We start from the raw sequence: 22,190 nt of genomic DNA on the forward strand, positions 1-22,190 counted from the left end.
CATGCAAATTATTATTATTGTTTCCAGTTGATGCTGATAGCTGCTATGTGGTGTAGCGTCTTGGGAGCGCCACCGCAAATTAACGCCAAGGACGCTACAATCATCCAACAGGAGAACGACTTCAACGGCCTTAGCCCCTGGCGCTGGAGGTACTTATACATTATTTCAGACGCTAAAGATATTTTAAAATAGTCATTGCGGTTGTAAGTGGCAAATTTTCACTTGTCTGATAAAACATCACAGTTCAATAAGTCATCGCTCCAGCGTATGTGACCACCGGTTACAAGTAGATATGGGAAAGAGATCGAAATGGGAGTGAAAGTTTTTATTCTCAAATCTCTAAATTTTTTTCTTGTCTACCGTTATTATTCGTTTCTTTCGCTCTCGTCAAACCCTGCGTATCAACCACGAACAATATCCCAATAAACAATATCACAATTTTACAGTAGTTGCCGTCTCCTCTAGCTATCTCTCCTTTGCCAGACTAATTACATGTGGGTGCTTCGACCTGTTCTCCAGTGAGCTATCTCCGATTACGCTGAGACCTTTGCATAAAGCTCTATTCCATGTAATTTTGCGAAATGTTGTCCTTTCCGATTTTTTGGTGCATACGCAGTTACGATGCTTCTTCTTCGCCAATATGCCACTCTTCCCACATTCCACCATTCGTTCCCATACGTTAATAGTCAATTAATGGTTGAGTCGCTACTTGTCATGGACACAGTTACTTCTGTTTGATGACCTCTACCACTGACCTAAGTGTTATACTTTTGATCAGAACTCAACGCCGAAAACCACAGCCCAGTTTCGTAAGAGAGCATCATAAATTTTAGGACAGCTGACAACCAATTTCCTATGAAACTTGTCTGCGTAGCTTAAATTGCTTTCCGAAAACAAGATGTGATGTCTTGGCATTCCTGGTCATGCTGGGATAAATTCTCACGTTGCTGTGTATTTTTATTCCTGTACCAGTCACTGACACTTACTTTAAGGCTCATTTCAGAATTTATACTACAGCAAAGCTGACGCTTCTGAATGGCTCGTCGTTCAGAACGAGCTTTCTGGATGGCAGTGGTTCCGTAGCCTTCTCTATATTCCGTTTCGCAACACTTGCGCTCCTCTCACCTTCCCGTCACGCCACCCGACGCCGTTAAGGCGCAGTTTCAGTGCTGCTCCGCTACGATTCACCTCACGGCCAGAGCATCTGCTTTCAGTGTTACCTGCGACCCACATCCACACCACGTTACGTAACGAAACGGCGAGGCGTCCGTTTGCTCAAGGAACCGTTCGACAGTTCCTCATTCTGCACGGCTGTCTCTCTTTACAAAGGCACAAACACACGAATATACACGCGCGCGCACGCACACACACACACACACACACACACACACACACACACACTCGCACACACACACACACACACACACACACACACACACGCACAGCAAGGAAACGAAAGCTCATGGGCTCAGAGAGTAACTGATATTCTACCAGTGATCACAAAGTCAATGGTTTTTTTTCATGAACTTTACTGTATGAACCGACTTATCAGTATGACATTGCACTCTCTCTGGTGAATACATGCACTGATCCAGTTGAGGAAGGTGTCCTAAAGTAGGTATATCGCCTTCTGAGTCAAGCTGTCCGACAGTTTTTGTAATTAGTCCTTGATATTCTGGATGTGGTACTGGGACAGAGTGGACATTCGACTTGGTCCCTCACACATGCTAACAGTGACAGAACTGGGGATCTTGCTGGCCGTGGGACTATCGCAACATCACCTATATAGTTCACAGAGACACATGCCGTGTGTACACGAGGATTATCCTGTTGGAAAGAAAACATCATGATACAGTCGCCTGAGAGGTAATACTTCTTAACGCAGGTGGACCGTGACAGACCGTTTTGCCTTCAGACGTACTTCAGTAACAACCTGCCATCACCTGAGGCTACACCCGATGGATGCCTACGACTTGACGCCAGGAATACCACTAGTGTGCCTCTTCAAAATACTGAAAGCATGGGACCTCTCGCCAGGTCGCCAGCTACTTGCTGACGATGCATATCTGGGATTGTATAGAACTATGGTTAATCGCTGTAAAAAGTGCTACTCCATTCAGTAGCAGACCACAATTTCTAGTTACGGTATTCTCTAAAAGGGCAGCCGGCGCTTTTACGGTGCTAACGACAGCAGATGTGACTGTAATTATCTTGACCAGCTGCTGCTAGTCTCCGACCAGCGGTGTGGTATGACACATAATATATCAGGGCGTCCATTACTTATTGTGGGATAACAGGCATAGGTGTCGAGGCGTTGATATACAATTTGGCGATTCTACCACGAGGTAATAAGACGTGAGCGACTGGGACGATGAAACAGGTATCCATTGCCCCCACACTCCCATGCACATAGCACCACTGTCACATCAGAATGGCCCATAAATCTGCATAATGCACGAGTCGACCACCCACCAAATAGAGACCCACAACTTGACCCCTGTCAAACTCAGTCAGATCCTAGTAACACTGTCTTGCATGAACAGATGGCATCTTCACATCCTACACAGTGATCACTCAGCGTCCGACGCTCTCCACACCCCTTACGTATCCTAGCAGGCCAGGCAATAACTCTAAGCATGGACAACACTGACACACTGGTGGCCATTTTACATGTCCCAGAGAATTACATCTCTAAATAACTTACACATCGAAGTCCACCCATGCCTTCCGATACGACTAAAAGGGAGGAACGCAGAAGACATGGTTGGGCATCAATGTAACTTTATACATGTTCACACCATCCACAGATATATAAGTAATTAGAGATGTAAGTCTATGTGACAGGCCACCACTCCAAATAATAAATAATGAAAATAGTTTATGCACAGTTATGAAATTTTGCGAGTAAATTTGTGTAGGTAACATATTTAAGTGATTAATATCGTGAGATCATAGGTTGATGTAAGAACAGGATAGCCATTGTAAATGTTGATTGCTAATAACCAGTGTCACCATCACAATGTTGAATGCAAGCATGCAAATGTGCGTATTTGCTCGACTGGAGACGGATCTGGTGATCGAGCAGGCCAAGGCCACAAGTTGACACTCTGTAGAACATGTTCGTTTTCGACAGTGGTATGTGGGCGAGCGTTATTCTGCTGCAAAACACCCACTTAATGCTGTTCATGAATACCAGCACAACAGGTTGTATCACCAGACTGATGTACAAATTCTGTTAGGTTGCATTGGATAACCACAAGAGTGCTCCTGCTATCGTAAGAAATCACACCCCAGACCGTAGCACCAGGTGTATGTCCAGTGTATCTACCATGCAGACAGATTGGTTGCAGGCCCACAACTGACTTAGTTTAGTTTAGTTAACTCATGTTCCGTAGATCATTTACACGATTATTTTATCGATACGATGTGGAACAAGTTATTAGTGAAATTTTTAGTTCTACACATGCAACTACATTTAGAGGTACAATTTTTTTCTTTTTTTTTTTTACCAGTTCTGAAACAGAAACTCGTCCATGGAATAGAATGATTTGTCCAAAAGAAATTTTAAGCTAGATTTAAAACTTGATCTGCTACCTGCCAGACACTTTATGTTGTTGGGCAAATGATCTAAGATTTTTGTTGCTGAATAATGTACTCCTTTTTGAGCAAATAACAGCTTCAATAACGGATAGGAAAGGTCATTTTTCCCTCTAGTGTTGTATGTATGAACATCACTGTTCTTCGCGAATTGAGATGGTGCAGTTAAAATACCTAACTCCTTGATTACTTGCCTACATGACGTCCTTGGGTGAACACCACTAATGATTCTCACTGCTCTCTTTTTTTTTGCAATCAATACTTTATGTCTAAGTGGTGAGCTACCCCAGAAAACTATTCCATAAGACATTATTGAGTGGAAATATGCAAAGTACGTTGGGAGGCTGATCTGCTTATTACCAAGACTAGCGGTTATACGAAGAGCGAAAGAAGCTGAACTTAATTGTAGGACAAGCTCAGTAATATACTGATTACAGTTCAGGTTGTAACCAATGTGAACACCCAAAAATTTGGAGAAATCTACACTGTTAACTGAGTCTTGTTCATATGGTACACAATTGTCAGTACGACTATTTGGTGTACGGAACTGGATGCAGTGATTTTTTCGAAATTAGAGGAGAGTCCATTTCCTGAGAACCACTTAATAATTCTTTGAAAGACATCCTTAACAATGCCTTCAGCTGCTTTTCCTGGAATGGGATTTATTGTAAGTCTTGTGTCATCTGGAAAAAGTACTAGTTCTGCTTGCTGAACGTCAGGTGAGAGCACATTAACGTAAATAAAGAACATCAGAGGACCGAAAATTGATGTGATAACTCCCCATTCACTAGAATTTATCACCTCCCCAACATTATTTGTGTTATTCAGTACAACTTTTTGCTTTCTATTAATTAAGTGTGAGTCAAACCAGCTGTGTGTATAGCCTTCAGTTCCATAAAACCTGAGGTTTTCTAAGAGTGTGACATGATACACATAGTCAAATGCCTTGGAAAGATCACAAAAAATACCAACTGGCGATAATTTGTTATTTAGGACTTGTACAATTTGCTGGGTAAATGTGTAGATAGCATTCTCAGTCGAGTAACCCTTCCAGAATCCAAACTGTGACATGCTGAGTAAATTATTTTCACTTAAATGTGAGACTAGTCTTTTTTTTAATATATAACTTTTTCGAATATTTTAGAAAATGAAGTCAGCAATGAGATTGGTCTATAACTATTTAACTCACTCTTGTCCCCTTTCTTATGAAGAGGTTTGACAATTGCGTATTTCAGTATGTCTGGAAAAATTCCCTGTGCCAGCGAAGCATTACATATATCACTAAGGTCACCACTTATTAAATTAGAACAACACTTCAAAATTCTGTTAAAAACTCCATCAACACCACATGAGCTTTTTTTTTCAGCATATTTATAATTCCGTTATTTTCAGTGTGGAATGGTGGTGCTATTTCTAATGGCCTAAAGTCCTGGGGAATGATATTTTTAACACATTTTTTTGCTTCTTCAGCTGAGCCCTTTAACCCTATTTTTGCTGCTACATTCAGAAAGTGATTGTTAAAAATACTTGCAACTAGTCAATTGTCACACACAACGTCTTCATTTAGCTTTATTGCTATGGTATGCTGTGCACTGTCAGGCTGCCCCATCTCCCGTTTCACAATATTTCATATAGTTTTAATCTTAATATCCGAATTATTAATTTCTCTCAGGACCCATAACCTTCTCGACTACTTAATGACTTTCCTTAAAATATTTCAGTATCTTTTGTAGTAAGCAAGTAACGTCGGATCCAGACTTATTCTGGCCTGTCCATATATTTCCCTCTTCCTCTTAAACAATATTTTAAGTCCCTTAGTAATGTATGGCTTACTTGACTTTGTAATGGGTTTTTTGGATAACGTTTCAGGAAAGCAACTCTCAAATACTGAGACAAATTTACTGTGGAATAAACTGAATTTGGCATCAGTATCATTTTCTGTGTATACTTCATCGCATTCAATCTCTTCTAGACTGCTCTTAAAACTCTGAATGCTGTTCCCATTAATAAGCCTCCCTGCCTTGTATGAATCTGCCTAATTCCTGTAAAGTGCTATATGTGTTACTTCCATTAACTGTGCACCATGATCAGATAGCCCATTAACAACTGGGAACACATTAATTGTTCCTGCCTGAGCACTGTCTATGAAAATGTTATCGATAAGTGACCTACTATCCTGGCGCACACGAGTTGGAAAATTTACAACAGATACTAGATTGAAACAACCAAACAAAGATTCTAGTTAATTTTTCCTCTCCGTATCTTTCTTAAATCTACATTAAAATCACCACAAACCACTAACTGCTTCTTTTTGTCTGACAGGTAGCTCAATAATGCCTCTAGATTTATCATGAATAGCTGAAAGTTACCTTGGGTGCTCTGTGGATTGTTACAATTACTATAAAAGTATTTGCAGTAGCAACTCACAAGCACATGCTTCAAGGATCTGATCTACACAAAAACTATTTGTTTCAATATTTTTGGCTTTGTGGCCAGTTTTTATATAAGTAGCAACTCCTCCTTTTTCCATGTTGACTCAACATGAATAAGATGCTAATCTCTAATCCCTTAAATTTAACTTCTGCATCCCTGCGGTTACATGGTGTTCAGAGAGACACAAAACATCTATACCTTCAGAATTTACCCCATTTTCTAGGCATTCAAGAAGCTCATCTATCTTTCAATCCTCTAATGTTCTGATGAAACCTACAAGTTTTATTTCTTTGGATACTGCTACAGACATTGTGGCACTGTTCTGTTTTAATCTGTTTCAATACCCTTTGTCTGTAACCTGACTCTAACCTAAAAAAGGTATCCCTCTGACTCCAGTAGTCACAGGTATTTTGTCTTGCGTGCATATGGTCCCCCTTACATTTTCTGCAAGAAGATCAACTAATCTATCCTTCCCCCTCCTAGTCAGTTGCAGGCCATGACTAGTGCCCCACCTTCCAATTGCATCAACCGGCACAGCACAGGTATGAGATTTATATTCTACCAGCAGTAACCTCCCCTTCCCCCCCCCCCCCCCAAGCTCACTGTTAACACGGCTGACAGCCGTATTAACCCAGGTTTGGCGTTGGCCCTGCAAAACATCCACAAATCGCACACAAGTGTGAGATGTTGCTGCTCCCATTACACTCAGATCACACCTAAAACTATAGTCCGAACTGCTAGCCAGGTTGTTTCCTGCTCCTCCTACAATAAGAACATGGTCCTCACCATCAAAATCTTTGCACAAGGCCCCTAGGTTTTCTATAACCTGGCTATGCTTACCACTAGGTTTCAAAACGATTGTGACCTGGTACTCGACTCCTAGCCTATCCTCTAGCAACTGGTCTACGCCTCTCCCATGACTGCTACCTAACAGCAGGACTCTATTCTTTCTGCTTGACTTTAATCCCGACCTAGCATTACAATTGTTACTACGAGTTTGCTGCACCCTACTTTGCTCAAAAACTGTTTGAGGCTCTCCTACGTCAGGTAGAAAATCAAACTGAGTGCTCACTGAAATCTGAAAAGTGATTTCTGGGGTTTTCCCCTTCTGACTACAACTTGTTACCTGTTCCCAGCTCCTGTTGTCTCTTTCCCCCTTCAACCTGTCTAATTCGAAGTACACCATTTGTAGTTCATCCTGTAGGGCACAAATCTTTTTTTCTCTGTTCCGCGATTTTCTTATCACGGCTACATGATCTACAACTCCATTGGCGACCCTCATCTGGCACTATAATAGCTTCTCCTCTACAATCACCCCAGTGAAACACCAACCCACAATCCTGACATTTCACTCCCGTGCTCACTAATCTACGACAACATCCACACTTGTCACAGATGATGGCAGATTAAACAATACAAATTACACTACAAGCGAACAACACAAACATAAACAATACAAATTACTCTACAAAAATTTCCGCTACACCAATTAATAATTAGTAGAAAGTAACTTAGCTTCCGGAGAGATTCGCAGAGAATTTCTGGACGTCAGGCGAATGTAGCAGCAGGCGAATGTAAACAGCGCGAAGTTAATTGCTGGCGTGGGTTGTAGTGGCGGAAATCGCGAAACGAGTAAGAAACTGAAGAGGCTCGATATTTTCTAACGACAAATTTGAACAGGCGCTATCACTGAATTACGTATAAATACTCTAATGGAAACGTAAAAACCACTTAACGACTTGCACTTTAACGGCTTGCACGCGAGAACAGTTATCTTTTCACGAAAACTTCGCAGCCTCATAACCGAAACATGGCCATCATTACCACTCCGACAGAACCAGCTTTCATTGCAAAATATAACAGTCCTCCACCCTGCTCCCCAATGAGCTCTCGCTTGGCACCACTAATGCCACAAATGGCGGTGGTTTATTGAAAGTGTAATTCACACTACAGGGCATCTGGCTTGAATCTGTCCTTAAAGTAAGAGACTTGTCGCAGTTCATCGTGTCATCTGGCGCCAGCTGCTGCTCAAATTGCCGCTGAGAATGCAGTAAGTGCGACAGAGCCCCATGCCACACGATGGTCGTCCAGCTCAGTAGTGCCACATGGCCGTCTGAAGCCTGTGATTGTGGCGATGCGTTCTCGTGACCACCACAGTCAGGTGTTATGTGTAGTGGCTACATTCCTCCCAAGTATCGCAGAAGGAACATCCAACTTCTCATAGCCCTATTACACTACCTCGTTCAAACTCAGTGAGGTGTTGATAATAGCGTCTTTGTCTCATTGAATGCATTCATTACTAACACCAACTCACCACGTACAATATCAGAGATAACTAACGCTCACAATCATTATGGCACTTATTTAAAGCAAACCTGATCTGAATCCTTGTGGTGGAACTACTGGCGCCACTCTTATGTGACTGGTGTGAAATCTGAACAGACATGATCTTTCACGTGTAGAAACTCGCCTACCAACTTTCGTTTATGTCTCACTACTTCTTATTGGGGGTGTGATTTTTTTCTTGTACATATAAACTGAAGAGCCAAAGAAATTGGTAAACCTGCTAATAACATTTAGGGCCCCCACAAACACACAGAAGTGACGCAACAAAACATGGCGTGGACTCGACTAATGAAGTAGTGCTGGAGAGAATTGACATCATGAGTCCTGCCTGCAAGGCTGTCCATAAATCCGTAAGAGTACGAGGGGGTGGAGATCTCTTCTGAACAGCACGTTGTAAGGTATCCCAGTTATGCTCGATAAGTTCATGTCTCGGAAGTCTGGAGGCCAGCGGAAATGTTTAAACTCAGAAGAGTGTTTCTGAAGCCAGTCTATAACTATTATGGACGTGTAGGGTGTCGCATGGTACTGCTGGAATTGCCCAAGTCCGTCGGAATGAACAATGGACATTAGTAGATGCAAGTTTTTGTTGTACATCCTTTCGACAGGTCGTCTTTGGACGACGGCCGTTTACTATTGCGAGAAAATGAAACGCTTACAGCCGTCCTTATGATTTTACCTATTTTGTTGCAACCAGTTTCGGCTTTTCAATGCGCCTTCTTGAGGCTGTAATTCATGCAGAAGAGGTCGACACGATATCGCATCAGTGGCCAGCATAACTGGTCACACAGACTATCTGAAAACTTTGGTGTCAGCACTCTAACCATCAACTGCCAATATGAATAGAAGCAGGTGATCAGACATGATACTTACATATGTGCCATCTGTAAGAGTCGCTTCTAGGCTTATCAGGGGTCCCATATCACTCCAACTGCACATGCAGCTGAAACGAGTCTCGTCCGACCAGGCAACATGTTTCAAGTCCTCAACAGCCCAAAGCTTTATATTGTGCAGTCATCAAGGGTACACGAGTGGGCATTCGGCTCCAAAAGCCAATATCGATCATGTTTCGTTGAATCGTTCGCCCGCTGAAACTTGTTGATGGCCCAGTATTGAAATCTGCAGAAATTTGCGGAAGGGTTGTACTTTTGTCACGTTGACGGATTCTCTTCAGACGTCGTTGGTCCCGTTCTTGCATTATCTTTTTCTAGCCACAGCGATATCGGAGATTTGATGTTTTACCGGATTCCTGATATTCGCAGAACACTCGTGAAATAGTCACACAGGAAAATCACTTCACCGTTACCTCGGAGATGCTGTGCCCCATCGCTCGTTCACCGACTATAACACCTCATTCAAATTGACTTAAATCTTGTAGCAGCAGTACCCGATCTAACAACTGTGCCAGACACTTATTGTCTTATATTGGCGTTCAGACCGCAGCGCCGTATTTTGCCTGTAAACATACAGTATCTCTGTATTTGAATATGCGTACCTTTCCATGCCTCATTGAAGTTTCATACATCTCCTCCTCCACTTCCCTCTTTTCCCTTACCTATTTCTACCCCCCTCTCTCTGTTCATCTCTTCTCACCCCTATCTGTTTCCATCTCCTCCTTCACCCCCACCGTCTTTCTCCTCCTCCCCCTCTCTCAGTCCACTTGCCATCACTCTATCTCCCATCTGTATCTCGCACCCACTCCCTCTCTGTACATCTCCTATTCTGTCTTATCTGCCTTCTCCTCCTCTCCCCTGTCTCAGTCCATCTTCTCCTCATTGCACCTCTATTTCCACCTCCTACTCCCCCTCTCTCTATCTTCTCCTCCCCCCTCTCACCATTTTCTACTCCTCTCTTTGTGGCCATCTTCGTTTACTCCCTCTTTCTGTCAATTCCTTTCATGTCATTTTTCTTCTCTCTCCCCCTCTACCTGTCCATCTCATCCCTCCACCTTTATCTGTCAATCTATTCTTCCCTCCTCTCTGTCTGACATCTCCTACTGTCTCCATCCATCTCCTCCTCCTACCTCTAGCTGGCGATGTCCTCTTCCACTCTTTCTTCCCTCCTCTCTGTCTGACATCTCCTACTGTCTCCATCCATCTCCTCCTCCTACCTCTAGCTGGTGATGTCCTCCTCCACTCTTTCTTTTTTCATCACCTCCACTCACCTCTCTCTATCCATCTCATTTTCCACCCTCTGCCGAGCTGTTGCCCTTCACATGTGTACCTGTGGCCTTCATTCCAATACTGCCCACACAACACACCTCTCATGAAGTGCAGCCTAAATGTCAGGTGTTAGCAACATTCGTTTACCCCATCCCCATCCCTATGGTTCTTACATCCACAGTAATTCTTCCTAGGTAGCTTGAAGTTTGTGCCCTGAACTTGGTTGAAGTAGACCCAGTGGTTTAGGAAGAGATGTGGAAAATATACATACATATATAAATATAGATCAATTTTTATATATCTGTATGATTGCAGGGGAAATGGCTGATAAGTCCATCCAAGTAAATTTTACAGGATGACAATTCCAAAAATGAAACATGACAATTCATGCACTAAAATACTGTTCCCAAAATGTTCCAGTAGTTTTATCAATACATATATACATGGGTAACTTTACCTATTTTAGTAGTTATATTAGCATTTTTGTAATAAATTAAAAATACAATTTATACAAATTTGATATAGATGTAAGAACAATGTATATGTACACAATCACATTTTGTTTATTATGGTATTTAAAATGTTTATAAAAATATAAGAATAATCACATCTTTGCTTATTGTGCACTTTGTAACATTATTTCAGTGATTAACTTGTTTCTACTCTAAAGTATTACTGTGCTGTAATATATAGTCCTAAAGGTACAAGTAGCAAACTTTTATTCTTTTTCCCTTGTGGTGTTCTTATAGATTTCCATTTCATCATTTACATCCCTATTAATTCGGATTAAATAGGTATAATTCATCCTGATATCTTCGTTTCTTTCGCCATGAAGTAATGTACATCCAGCTACTGTTCACAGAAATCACACAGCTGCACTTTTATCCCTTGTTTCTGTTATTTACTAAGTGATCAACATTTCAGGTCCATAGAGCAACACTCGTGCTGCTATTACTTTATACAGATTATGCAGTTTTACAATGTCACTACACATTTACCATACAGATACTGAAATTTCTGAAGATTTCTTTTCACCACTATTTGATATATTACTTATTAACTTGATCTTTTGTTTGGTTGTTAATTACAACTTGCATACCAGTTGGTTCACACAATCTAAGGGTGATCACTTGTGCAATTGATTGAAGATCTATAATATTTATATCAGTTTGCTTCTTAAGCACCGACACCCCATTTTCTAAATCATCTGTTCCAACTCAAATTATTGGGTCAGTTGCAAGGAACGTTGTGTATACAGAAGCCCCATTTATTTTAATGTGTTTTGGTAACATTATTGCTGTTTATTTGTAATATCATCAACACTGTGGAATAAAATTATTAATGATGTGGTTCTATTTACGTTGTAAAATACGTTTTCATAGTCGCTAAAAGTAATAAGGTAGATATGTTAAATTCTGTTATGGTGAAAACATAATCTGCACACAATCTACCTCTATAGAAACTGTTCTATTCGTCATTTATTAATTACTTCTGCTATTACACTAACTTCTCTGTATACTGTCTTTGCACATATTTTATGTGTTGAGTGTAAGTAGCTTATATCCCTTAATGTTGTGGTTTTAGTTTTATCTCCTTTCCTATGTATAGAATATACTTATGCCATATTCCATTACTACAGTTCATGTTTGTCTTTAAAACAACAGTTTGGAAGATTTAAAACTCTAACCTTCATTTTTTGCGTATGCAAACAATTAATAACTTATATTTTTACATCTCAGTTCTTTTCTATTTCTTACCGTTGATAAAGTTCTATTGAGCTCATATGTTATTCTATACAAACAAATACTTACATTTGCTGTTTCAACTGTTTCTATGGTCCTTTAATTCTCATTAGACCAGAGATCCCATCTGCAGCTAGTGTACTTTCTCCTGTCTCCTGTAGAGAACACGTTCGATGTTAATAACGTCTTCATTCCAGCTCCATCTTTTATTGTTCCACATGCCTCTACATGCTATCAGTGTTTTTCTTTTAGACTTAGTAACTTTTCATTTGCTGGGTTCTGTAAATGTTGTAGATAAGTGGCTTTCTTTTCTTTTATAGACTCTGCAGTAGCTTTCTTCCATATTTTCAATCAACTATTTTCAGTTCTTTTTTATGTGTTATTACAGCTTTGAGCGTTTCCTTCCTGAAATCATACTTTAATGTTGTCCCACTCCTGAATTATATTGTTATGTTCATGTGTATTCCATTACCATGTATTGGTTAATAGAGAGTTTTGTTGGGATCTTCCTTTAATAAACTAACTATAAACATTTCTTCTTCTACTTTTTATTTTCTTTACCTTTCGTCGCCTGTTAAGGATTGATAATTTCGTGATAAGCAAAATTTGATCTATATTGACATCTTCCAGCTGTATATCTTCCTGTCATGCATTCCAGCGTTCAATCTCCTTCTGTGACAATGTAATCATTTTATGGCTTTAAATGATATTCTCGGTTTTTGACAAAAAAGTCTTGCACTCCCTCTGTGAGCCCTTCTTCCGGGCTATATGCCTTAAAGTTTCTCAGACACCTCTTTCACCTTTTCTTATCAGTTTTACCATCTGATAATGATATGGTGAAGTGGTTTCTCCATTAGTTTTAGATGTGTATAGGTGCAAATGATATAGCACATAGTCACTCTATTATATAAGGTGATACCGTGATGATTTTACAAACTTTCATGGATTATGGAAAAGGGTTGATGTATCAATTTGAGGTAACGGATCCTGGATCGAAAACGACTGAGTCAATAGTTGCAAGTGAGAATCATTATGATACCTCTGACAGTGGACGTCTTATACTGCAAGCTCTTTGTTTTCCATATTTGAGAGGAGTTAAACGATAGCAAGAAAAAAAGACCAGTAAACATGGGCTCTAAATTGCATAATTTCAGAATTACGAGCAGTTAAAGAGATCCACTGTCAGAGGTATTAGAATGATTTCGTTTACAACTTTCGACCTCGCTTTTATTTCCACACCAGGGTCGTTTACAACTTTCGACCTCGCTTTTATTTCCACACCAGGGTCCGTTAGCTACAGGCAGAGGGTGGACACAGCTCATATTGATGTTCAGTAACAGTTGTCGGGATACTTTTGATCAGATAGCATCAATTGCACTGTCAACGTAAACGATCTATAGTTTTAACTTTTTCCGGGCATGTTTCCTTTGGTAATATGGAAACAGTGCTGTCTTGAAAACTTGTGGTGAGTCACCCGTTTCACTCTGAATTAGCTCGGCTTATTTACGTTTACAGCCAAGACTGGCAAGAACTGAACTGCCATTGGCCCCAGTGAAGAGCATGTGAACACCCTAACTTTTGGCACCTTGCGGATTTATTGGGTACTTTTCTTTGAATGCTGTTAAACAGAATCAAGATACGGTAATCTCAGATACACGGCACTAAATCTACCGCGCTATGCTACGCATTGCTTCTCTAGACTCGGTAAAAGTTGGAATTAGAGTCATGAGCACACCTCCACTTGTGCATGTTTTATGGAGCTACTGCGCATGCGCAACTGGCATGACATAATTGTCTTACGAGGCAAATACATACATATTTGATTAACAATGTGCACTATTCATGGTGTGCAGTGCTAGCCCTTATCACTCAACTACAAGCTTACGTCTGGCCACCAGCTGGTAGCACAATGCAGCAGACTTCTATCTATGTATACTTGGCATAAATCCCGCTAAGTCGTAGCAAACTCCACAGATATCCGAATTAACTCTCTGTTTAGTAAAATCAGATTGGACATCTGTATATGTTGTAGTTATACGGATATAAAAACCTATTTTGTGGGATTCTGAGTGGAATGTAGTACATAAAATTTTGGATTTTATTGCATTGTAATTCATTTGAGGTACTGAGAACACTGAAGCATACCATCGTCGATTGTGTGACATCTGTTTATCTCATGTGGGTCACTTGTCTGTACTGCAGGCCCACATTGTAGTATATCTGAACATTCACGAAAAGCTGTCTTAGTGGTTTCTCTGATATTTACTTAAATATGGTGGGACGAAGACGGTGTGTTTTTCGCCCCTATGACTCTCAGCGCCTTATTTGTATCCTAGACGAATCACATTGTTGGTAAATGGTACTACCTGAATTTAATAATTCTTCAGTTTGCGTTTGGAGTTGGTTGTCTGCTGTGCAGGAATAGGGCCTTCCTGCGGAGTGTCAACATGAACCCTGTTGAACCTGTATTAAGCCCTAAAGAAAAGAAAATTACCATGAAAAGTTAGCCGTAAAGAAATTAGGGCTTCCCAGACCATATCCATTATCTGAGAAAGTGACGAAATCAAATAAGCATGACTACAAGTGAATATTTAACAAAGAAGTGTATAATAAGCATAAGTTGTTGTTTAGGTGCAATGTAAGAATGCCTGATTTTTCAGCCCAGATGTTAATTCGTTACCTAATACATGAATTAGGGATGTTGAACACTTGTCCAAATAAATAAAAATGCACGATAACTCACACTTACACAAAAATTCGAAACGGAGAACAGCGAAAGCTTGGACATTATTTACTTCTTGCCCTAAACAATACGTTATTATGTACAGAACAACAAAATTCCACAAAAACAACTCTTCATTTTTCCAGGCAAGTTATGCAATTTATTATAATTATTATTATGGTTACTGACAGGGGCTGAAGTTATATATATACACTCCTGGAAACGGAAAAAAGAACACATTGACACCGGTGTGTCAGACCCACCATACTTGCTCCGGACACTGCGAGAGGGCTGTACAAGCAATGATCACACGCACGGCACAGCGGACACACCAGGAACCGCGGTATTGGCCGTCGAATGGCGCTAGCTGCGCAGCATTTGTGCACCGCCGCCGTCAGTGTCAGCCAGTTTGCCGTGGCATACGGAGCTCCATCGCAGTCTTTAACACTGGTAGCATGCCGCGACAGCGTGGACGTGAACCATATGTGCAGTTGACGGACTTTGAGCGAGGGCATATAGTGGGCATGCGGGAGGCCGGGTGGACGTACCGCCGAATTGCTCAACACGTGGGGCGTGACGTCTCCACAGTACATCGATGTTGTCGCCAGTGGTCGGCGGAAGGTGCACGTGCCCGTCGACCTGGGACCGGACCGCAGCGACGCACGGATGCACGCCAAGACCATAGGATCCTACGCAGTGCCGTAGGGGACCGCACCGCCACTTCCCAGCAAATTAGGGACACTGTTGCTCCTGGGGTATCGGCGAGGACCATTCGCAACCGTCTCACATGAAGCTGGGCTACGGTCCCGCACACCGTTAGGCCGTCTTCCGCTCACGCCCCAACATCGTGCAGCCCGCCTCCAGTGGTGTCGCGACAGGCGTGAATGGAGGGACGAATGGAGACGTGTCGTCTTCAGCGATGAGAGTCGCTTCTGCCTTGGTGCCAATGATGGTCGTATGCGTGTTTGGCGCCGTGCAGGTGAGCGCCACAATCAGGACTGCATACGACCGAGGCACACAGGGCCAACACCCGGCATCATGGTGTGGGGAGCGATCTCCTACACTGGCCGTACACCACTGGTGATCGTCGAGGGGACACTCAATAGTGCACGGTACATCCAAACTGTCATCGATCCCATCGTTCTACCATTCCTAGACCGGCAAGGGAACTTGCTGTTCCAACAGGACAATGCACGTACATGTATCCCGTGCCACCCAACGTGCTCTAGAAGGTGTAAGTCAACTACCCTGGCCAGCAAGATCTCCGGATCTGTCCCCCATTGAGCATGTTTGGGACTGGATGAAGCGTCGTCTCACGCGGTCTGCACGTCCAGCACGAACGCTGGTCCAACTGAGGCGCCAGGTGGAAATGGCATGGCAAGCCGTTCCACAGGACTACATCCAGCATCTCTACGATCGTCTCCATGGGAGAATAGCAGCCTGCATTGCTGCGAAAGGTGGATATACACTGTACTAGTGCCGACATTGTGCATGCTCTGTCGCCCGTGTCTATGTGCCTGTGGTTCTGTCAGTGTGATCATGTGATGTATCTGACCCCAGGAATGTGTCAATAAAGTTTCCCCTTCCTGGGACAAGGAATTCACGGTGTTCTTATTTCAATTTCCAGGAGTGTATATGTTAATAACCGTAATTCTTATATAGCTGGAGCTATTAATTTCGTATCGGTACTCTCATATTTACGTGATTTTAAAAATTTGTGAACACCCAGAACGTATACCTACCTCTGAATGGTACCCTCCAAAGCTAAAAAGTGATAACACTAATTTTTCCTTGTATGTCGCAGCTTCAAGAACAGCGACGGCTCGGAACGGGCCGAGGAGGGAGAGCTGACGGCGGACGGCTCGCCCGACGTGTCCGGTTCGTACACCAGGGTGTCGCCCAAGACGGGCGCCGTCTACGTCGTCACCTATCGTGCCGACAAGCACGGCTTCCACGTCATCAGCAGGCCGCTGGGCAAGGACCAGCCGGGAGAGGCGTACGCGAGGCTCCACAGGCGGCAATTCTGACCGCAACACCTGCTTCAATCATACTAGGCGCCGTGACAGCGAGGTGGACATAGCGACGCAGCGAATTCGCCCACGCACTTCCTTCATCTAAACAAAACTGCAATCTGGCAATGCGAACTTCTTCAACATCTCTTATGTTCCGATGTCACCAGAGGTCACTAAGGCAGTATACTGTAAAGAGAGCAAACATGCGATCTCGGTATTGGAATGACAAGCGTACTGCTTGCTAGAGGTTCTTCGCTTACCGGAACAATACCCTTACAAAAATTATTTCTCTGTTTTTCACATCCGAACATCCCTCTACGTCCAGCATATGGTAACTTTTCAAAACGAATAAATTACTGATTCGCACTGTACAGAAAAGTCTAAAACCGTACGATATTGCAGTTGTTAATTATTATCTTATCATTAGTAGCGATAAACCCATCGTTTGAGATTTAAACTTGCGCGATTAATTTATTACTGAAAATAACTCTGTATTAGACAAGTTGTTTTGAAATTCATCTGATTCTTTCCACGCCAGATCCATTTCTGTTTGAGGTCACAGAAATGTTGGCCGGACAATTTACTGGACACACTAAAAGTTAAATCAAGAGTCTCACCAACATAGAGGGCAGCCGGGTGAAAGTACAGAAGAATATGCACATTATAGCAATGGCTCTGAAATGCGCAGTGTGAAATAGAAAAAAATTTAGAAAATGACCAGAAAATGGTTCATTGTCTCACTTGTCAGATTCAACAAATAAACGTGGATAAGACCTAGAAAAATAAGATAACAGCACTTACAGCAAAATTCTACTGATTCATGGTTATCGATCTCCATTTGACTGTTTATTATTTCGTGCTAGTCAGCATAATACCCATCTGGGGAGGTACCATCTCATACCTAACACACTTGAAAATTATTTTATTTAATTTTTCAGTGAGGACCCTTTGCAGCTATCGACATTTCTTCAAAAAACGAACATTGGACTGGAGTTTTTACTCTTTCCTCTTTCAACAAATGTAGAAGTGATTTTCGAAGAAGTTATTACTTAAAATTCATCCATGAAAATACGTATGTGATACAATTCTGCTTCACTTTCATACATAAATTAACCTCAAATGACAGCATATTTTCGGATGTAGAGTCGATTAATGGTGAGAAGTATCAGTTGATACCGCAAATTGAATTGATGGCACTTGTAAACTTCATTGTCTGCCTTTATCTAGCAGTCCATAACCGCAACATCGTATAATAATGTGCATCATTATCCTATAATTAAATGAAAAAGTTTTCCTCTGTTTAGCCATACTCTACCATCTAAAATTGTTTACAATCTTCTCTTGTGGACATTTTTCGTTACGCTTTATTAATCAGTATTGGATATGTATATTCTATTTTTGTTATGGATGTTACATTGACTAATTTATTAAGATAATAAATATTTGAATGTTGTTACAAAAAAAGGAAAGAATTCGTAAATTCTAAGTTTAGTGATGCATCGGCCACATAAGAAAAATGATACCTTTGATTTATCTCCCTGTTTGCGACCACGAATATGTATATACAGGTCTAAAATTGGTACTAAAAAAGTGACTTTGCACATATACACTAACTGCTGATTATTTTTTGAACTTAAGCATCTTGCGTTAGCCATGTTGTAGTTTGAGATACTTAGCATGGTAGAAGAACAGCGTATATTTCTTAAAGTCGTTACTGATGCATGTCCTCTTTCATCACAACAACTCAAAAGATTAAGGAGCTAACACACAGATAGGAAGTAGATTTATTCATCTCGAAGATCTACTGCAGACATTCATAAAAGAAACCTTGAAATCCAGGATATCGTAAGAAAATGTCATGTGACACACACACACTATTGTTCCAGAAAGAAATGTAAAAAAGCTCGCTAGGATCTGTCTGAAAGTATCTGAAAGTATCAGAGTTCTACAGTGTTCCGACATCTCCACCATTAACGAACGCGCAGTACATATTACAGAAAATGTAGCATCGCCACAGCTTTCACAAAAAGCAACAGTAAACACAGTACCGACATCCTTAACTTATTTAACTGGTATGTAAGTGTGCAGGCATTCGTGGCAGTTGTCACAAACTAAACGTGACTACCGGAAGATCCTGAAGAAGATCCCTGCACAGAGATCGAAACATCGATCGTATATAAATAAATTAAAGATGAGGACGAAGCTATCTGACAAGCTAGAAACTTCTCCTTTCCATTTATATACTGTTATTGAATATTGTACGGCACCTTGTAAATATAGCCGGATGCGAGTCTGCCTTCCCGAGACACAAGCAGTCATATGTAGCCTGGAGACAGAGGCCTGGGAACACTCCTTAGGAGGTTCACTACGCCCTGCTGCATTTATGTATAGTAATCAGAAGTAGAGAAACAGGGACGCAGTTAATCTGCAAAAAATCCTAGAAGGCGGAGTTGAAAAATGGATCTGTCCCCTCCATATGGAGCTTGAAATTATCAGAAGGGGCATAATTTGCTGTAACCAAGGAATGGTTTTAGAGGTTATCTCAGCGAGTGTTTGTGCCTATTTTCTTGGGGAGTTCAAAAGTAAGTTACACATGAAGTCATATTCTAAGACCATTGCAGAACAAGAGTGTACGTGTGTCCATGCTGACACAATTTTGGCGCGATAAGATTCTTGTGGGCAAAAAGTCTAAATTGCATACAGATCCAATGTGATATTCTAATGGTATGTACACCAAATGTCAAATCGCATCCAACCGCAGTGAAATGATCCCAGCCGTTTGACGAACGCTTTATAGACTTGTGTGTTGCTGCTCGAAAAGGAAGAGACATGGTGACTGTTGAAAAAGCATGTCATGTGTCTGTATAAGCATTCAGTGTGGCATTCAGTAAAAGTTACTAGATCAGCAAAAGCAATCTTTAACTTGCTTTTTGAAGTCCGTACTTTGGAGAAAGAAGTCGCTACTGAACAGCTGCGAAAACGATTGGCCGGATGAAGATCCAATCTGGCCACTCGCTAGGGGAGAGGTCGCTGCCAGTGGAACACTTTAATATTAGCCTTCGTGAGAGATATTTCGCTTCTAGATCTGGAGTAAGGCACTCTAGCGTTTCTAGGAGATGGTGTAAGACTTTTCTTGTGAATACAAGCGGCAACTGGCTGTGAGAATCACAGCTGGTAACATCCTGCTATCGTCCAGCTCTGGCCATAGCGGAATATCTAAAATTCTAAACAAGGTAGTGCGTAGCTGCTGGTCACAAATCAACTCTCCATTGTGTACCACCTGGTAAACAGCACTCACTGATGCACTCTCTTCATAGACCGCTTGGTAATGTTCCGTTTGTCCCAGATTAAAAACAAATTAAGTCTGAAAGATTTTCATTGATAAATGAGTAAATTAGTGTTTTTTTATTCCAGTCACGGTGACAAGAAGATATTAATAGGGTCGTAATTTCAGTTTCTAAAGGGCAAGAGATAACGAGCAATTGTCCTAAACAGAATCCTTCATACACATAAAAACTGATGTATTTACATTCCTTCGGCTGGTCACATTACCCCTTTATTTACTAAATTAACTGCAAATTCCGCAATGAAATGCCATTTTATTAATAAATCTTCAGCGATAACGTCAAACAAGGCCTTCACCAAACCCATCGCTACGCAACTGGCACCGCGTATGGAACCATAATCATATTACAAAATCACGTAATTAGCGCCAAAAATAGAGGCTTTAGTTGCCTAAGTGTTATCACCTCAATCGCTTTTGCTCTGACTGGCGCCAGAAACATTGTCCTTCACTCACCTAGCTGACCTGTGCTGCCCACGTCGAAAGGAAACGAAAGAGTCACGAAAAGGGCAAGCCCTCTAATATAATACCAGGTAGGGGCAGATGAGATACCTCATTGCGAAACTACACATGCCGGGCGGAGTGGCCGAGCGGTACTAGGCGCTATAGTCTGGAACCGCGCGACCGCTACGGTTGCAGGTTCGAATCCTGCCTCGGGCATGGATGTGTGTGATGTCCTTAGGTTAGTTAGGTTTAAGTAGTTCTAAGTTCTAGGGGACTAATGACATCCGAAGTTAAGTCCCATAGTGCTCAGAGCCACTTTTGAAATTACACATTTCTAAACGTGCTCATTTATCTGATGGCACTACATAATTTTATTAATAGGTCTATGATTTCAATTTGTAATGTATCGTTCCTTTAGAAATAAAAAGTTACTTTTTCGGTGAACAATTAAGTGACAAATACTAAACTTCTTTCAACGGCCTAAATGCTTACTGACACGAGAACAACAGCAGACTATGGCAAAATTCGAGCAACAACTACATCCTGACATGTTTCGCAGTCTCAAGTGTTGTTCAGAATGGAGACAGATAACACAGGAAAGATTACTATTCGAAAAATATCAGTGCAGTCCCGTTAGTATCTCTCCGTCGATGTTCACTAATCAATGAAAACCTCAAGGGAGGCTTTCCGAACATATCTCATAATATGGAAACTGCTAAACTGGAAACAACAGACATTTCAGTATCTGGGGCAAATCATGAAGAGTGCGTGCGTAGTTCAGCCGAAAAGGGCCATCACCTCTTAGGACAACGGTTTAGATTCATGTTCCAGTCCAGCTGAGTTTCAATTTGTTCTGAAGCGTCATTACGATGTATACTTCGCTTGAGAGGGAAGGTAACATTTTGGAAATTCCACGAGAAACTACTGCGTTCATGAATGTCTTGTAACTTTGCTTAAAATATATACATCACAAACCAAGTTATGACAGCCACTGCAAAAATTATACCTCGGCAGGTTTGGTGACGTAACACTTATGGCAAACGAATAGTAATAAGTAAGAAGTAGACTATGTCGTTTTTGTATTTTGAGAGAGCGTAAACTCTATAAAAACAGTGCACAAGTAAAAATAGTCACTCGGTTTCTGTTAACTCACTCTTCACCTAACGTTAACAGCTGAGGACTTTACCAGTAAGAGGTCTCCTAGCAACGTTCCTGTTGTGAAGAAAGATCGTCCGGCAGATGCACATAAACTGATGACGTCAATTTCTTACAGATTCATGGAACATATTTTGCGTCCATATAGTGTAACACGTTAGTACATGGAAATCAATTCGGACTTTGAGCAACTGAGTTCGCTCTTTTATTAATCTGTGAGATCAATTGTTAAATAGC

At 41.4% G+C, this 22,190-nt stretch overlaps 1 protein-coding gene across 1 annotated transcript in view; it reads left to right on the forward strand.

Moving 5' to 3' along the window:
* Window positions 1–18,457, forward strand: part of LOC126100396 (endocuticle structural glycoprotein SgAbd-5-like) — a 58,032-nt gene extending 39,575 nt beyond the window's left edge. Inside the window, exons 2-3 of the mRNA XM_049910992.1 lie at window positions 28–149; window positions 16,804–18,457. Coding sequence (XP_049766949.1) covers window positions 28–149; window positions 16,804–17,026 — 345 coding nt within the window. The 3' untranslated portion in view covers window positions 17,027–18,457. The remainder of the gene's footprint in view (window positions 1–27; window positions 150–16,803) is intronic.
* The last annotated feature ends 3,733 nt before the right edge of the window (window positions 18,458–22,190 follow it).

Source organism: Schistocerca cancellata, chromosome 9 (assembly GCF_023864275.1).
Source record: "Schistocerca cancellata isolate TAMUIC-IGC-003103 chromosome 9, iqSchCanc2.1, whole genome shotgun sequence".
NCBI lineage: Eukaryota > Metazoa > Arthropoda > Insecta > Orthoptera > Acrididae > Schistocerca > Schistocerca cancellata.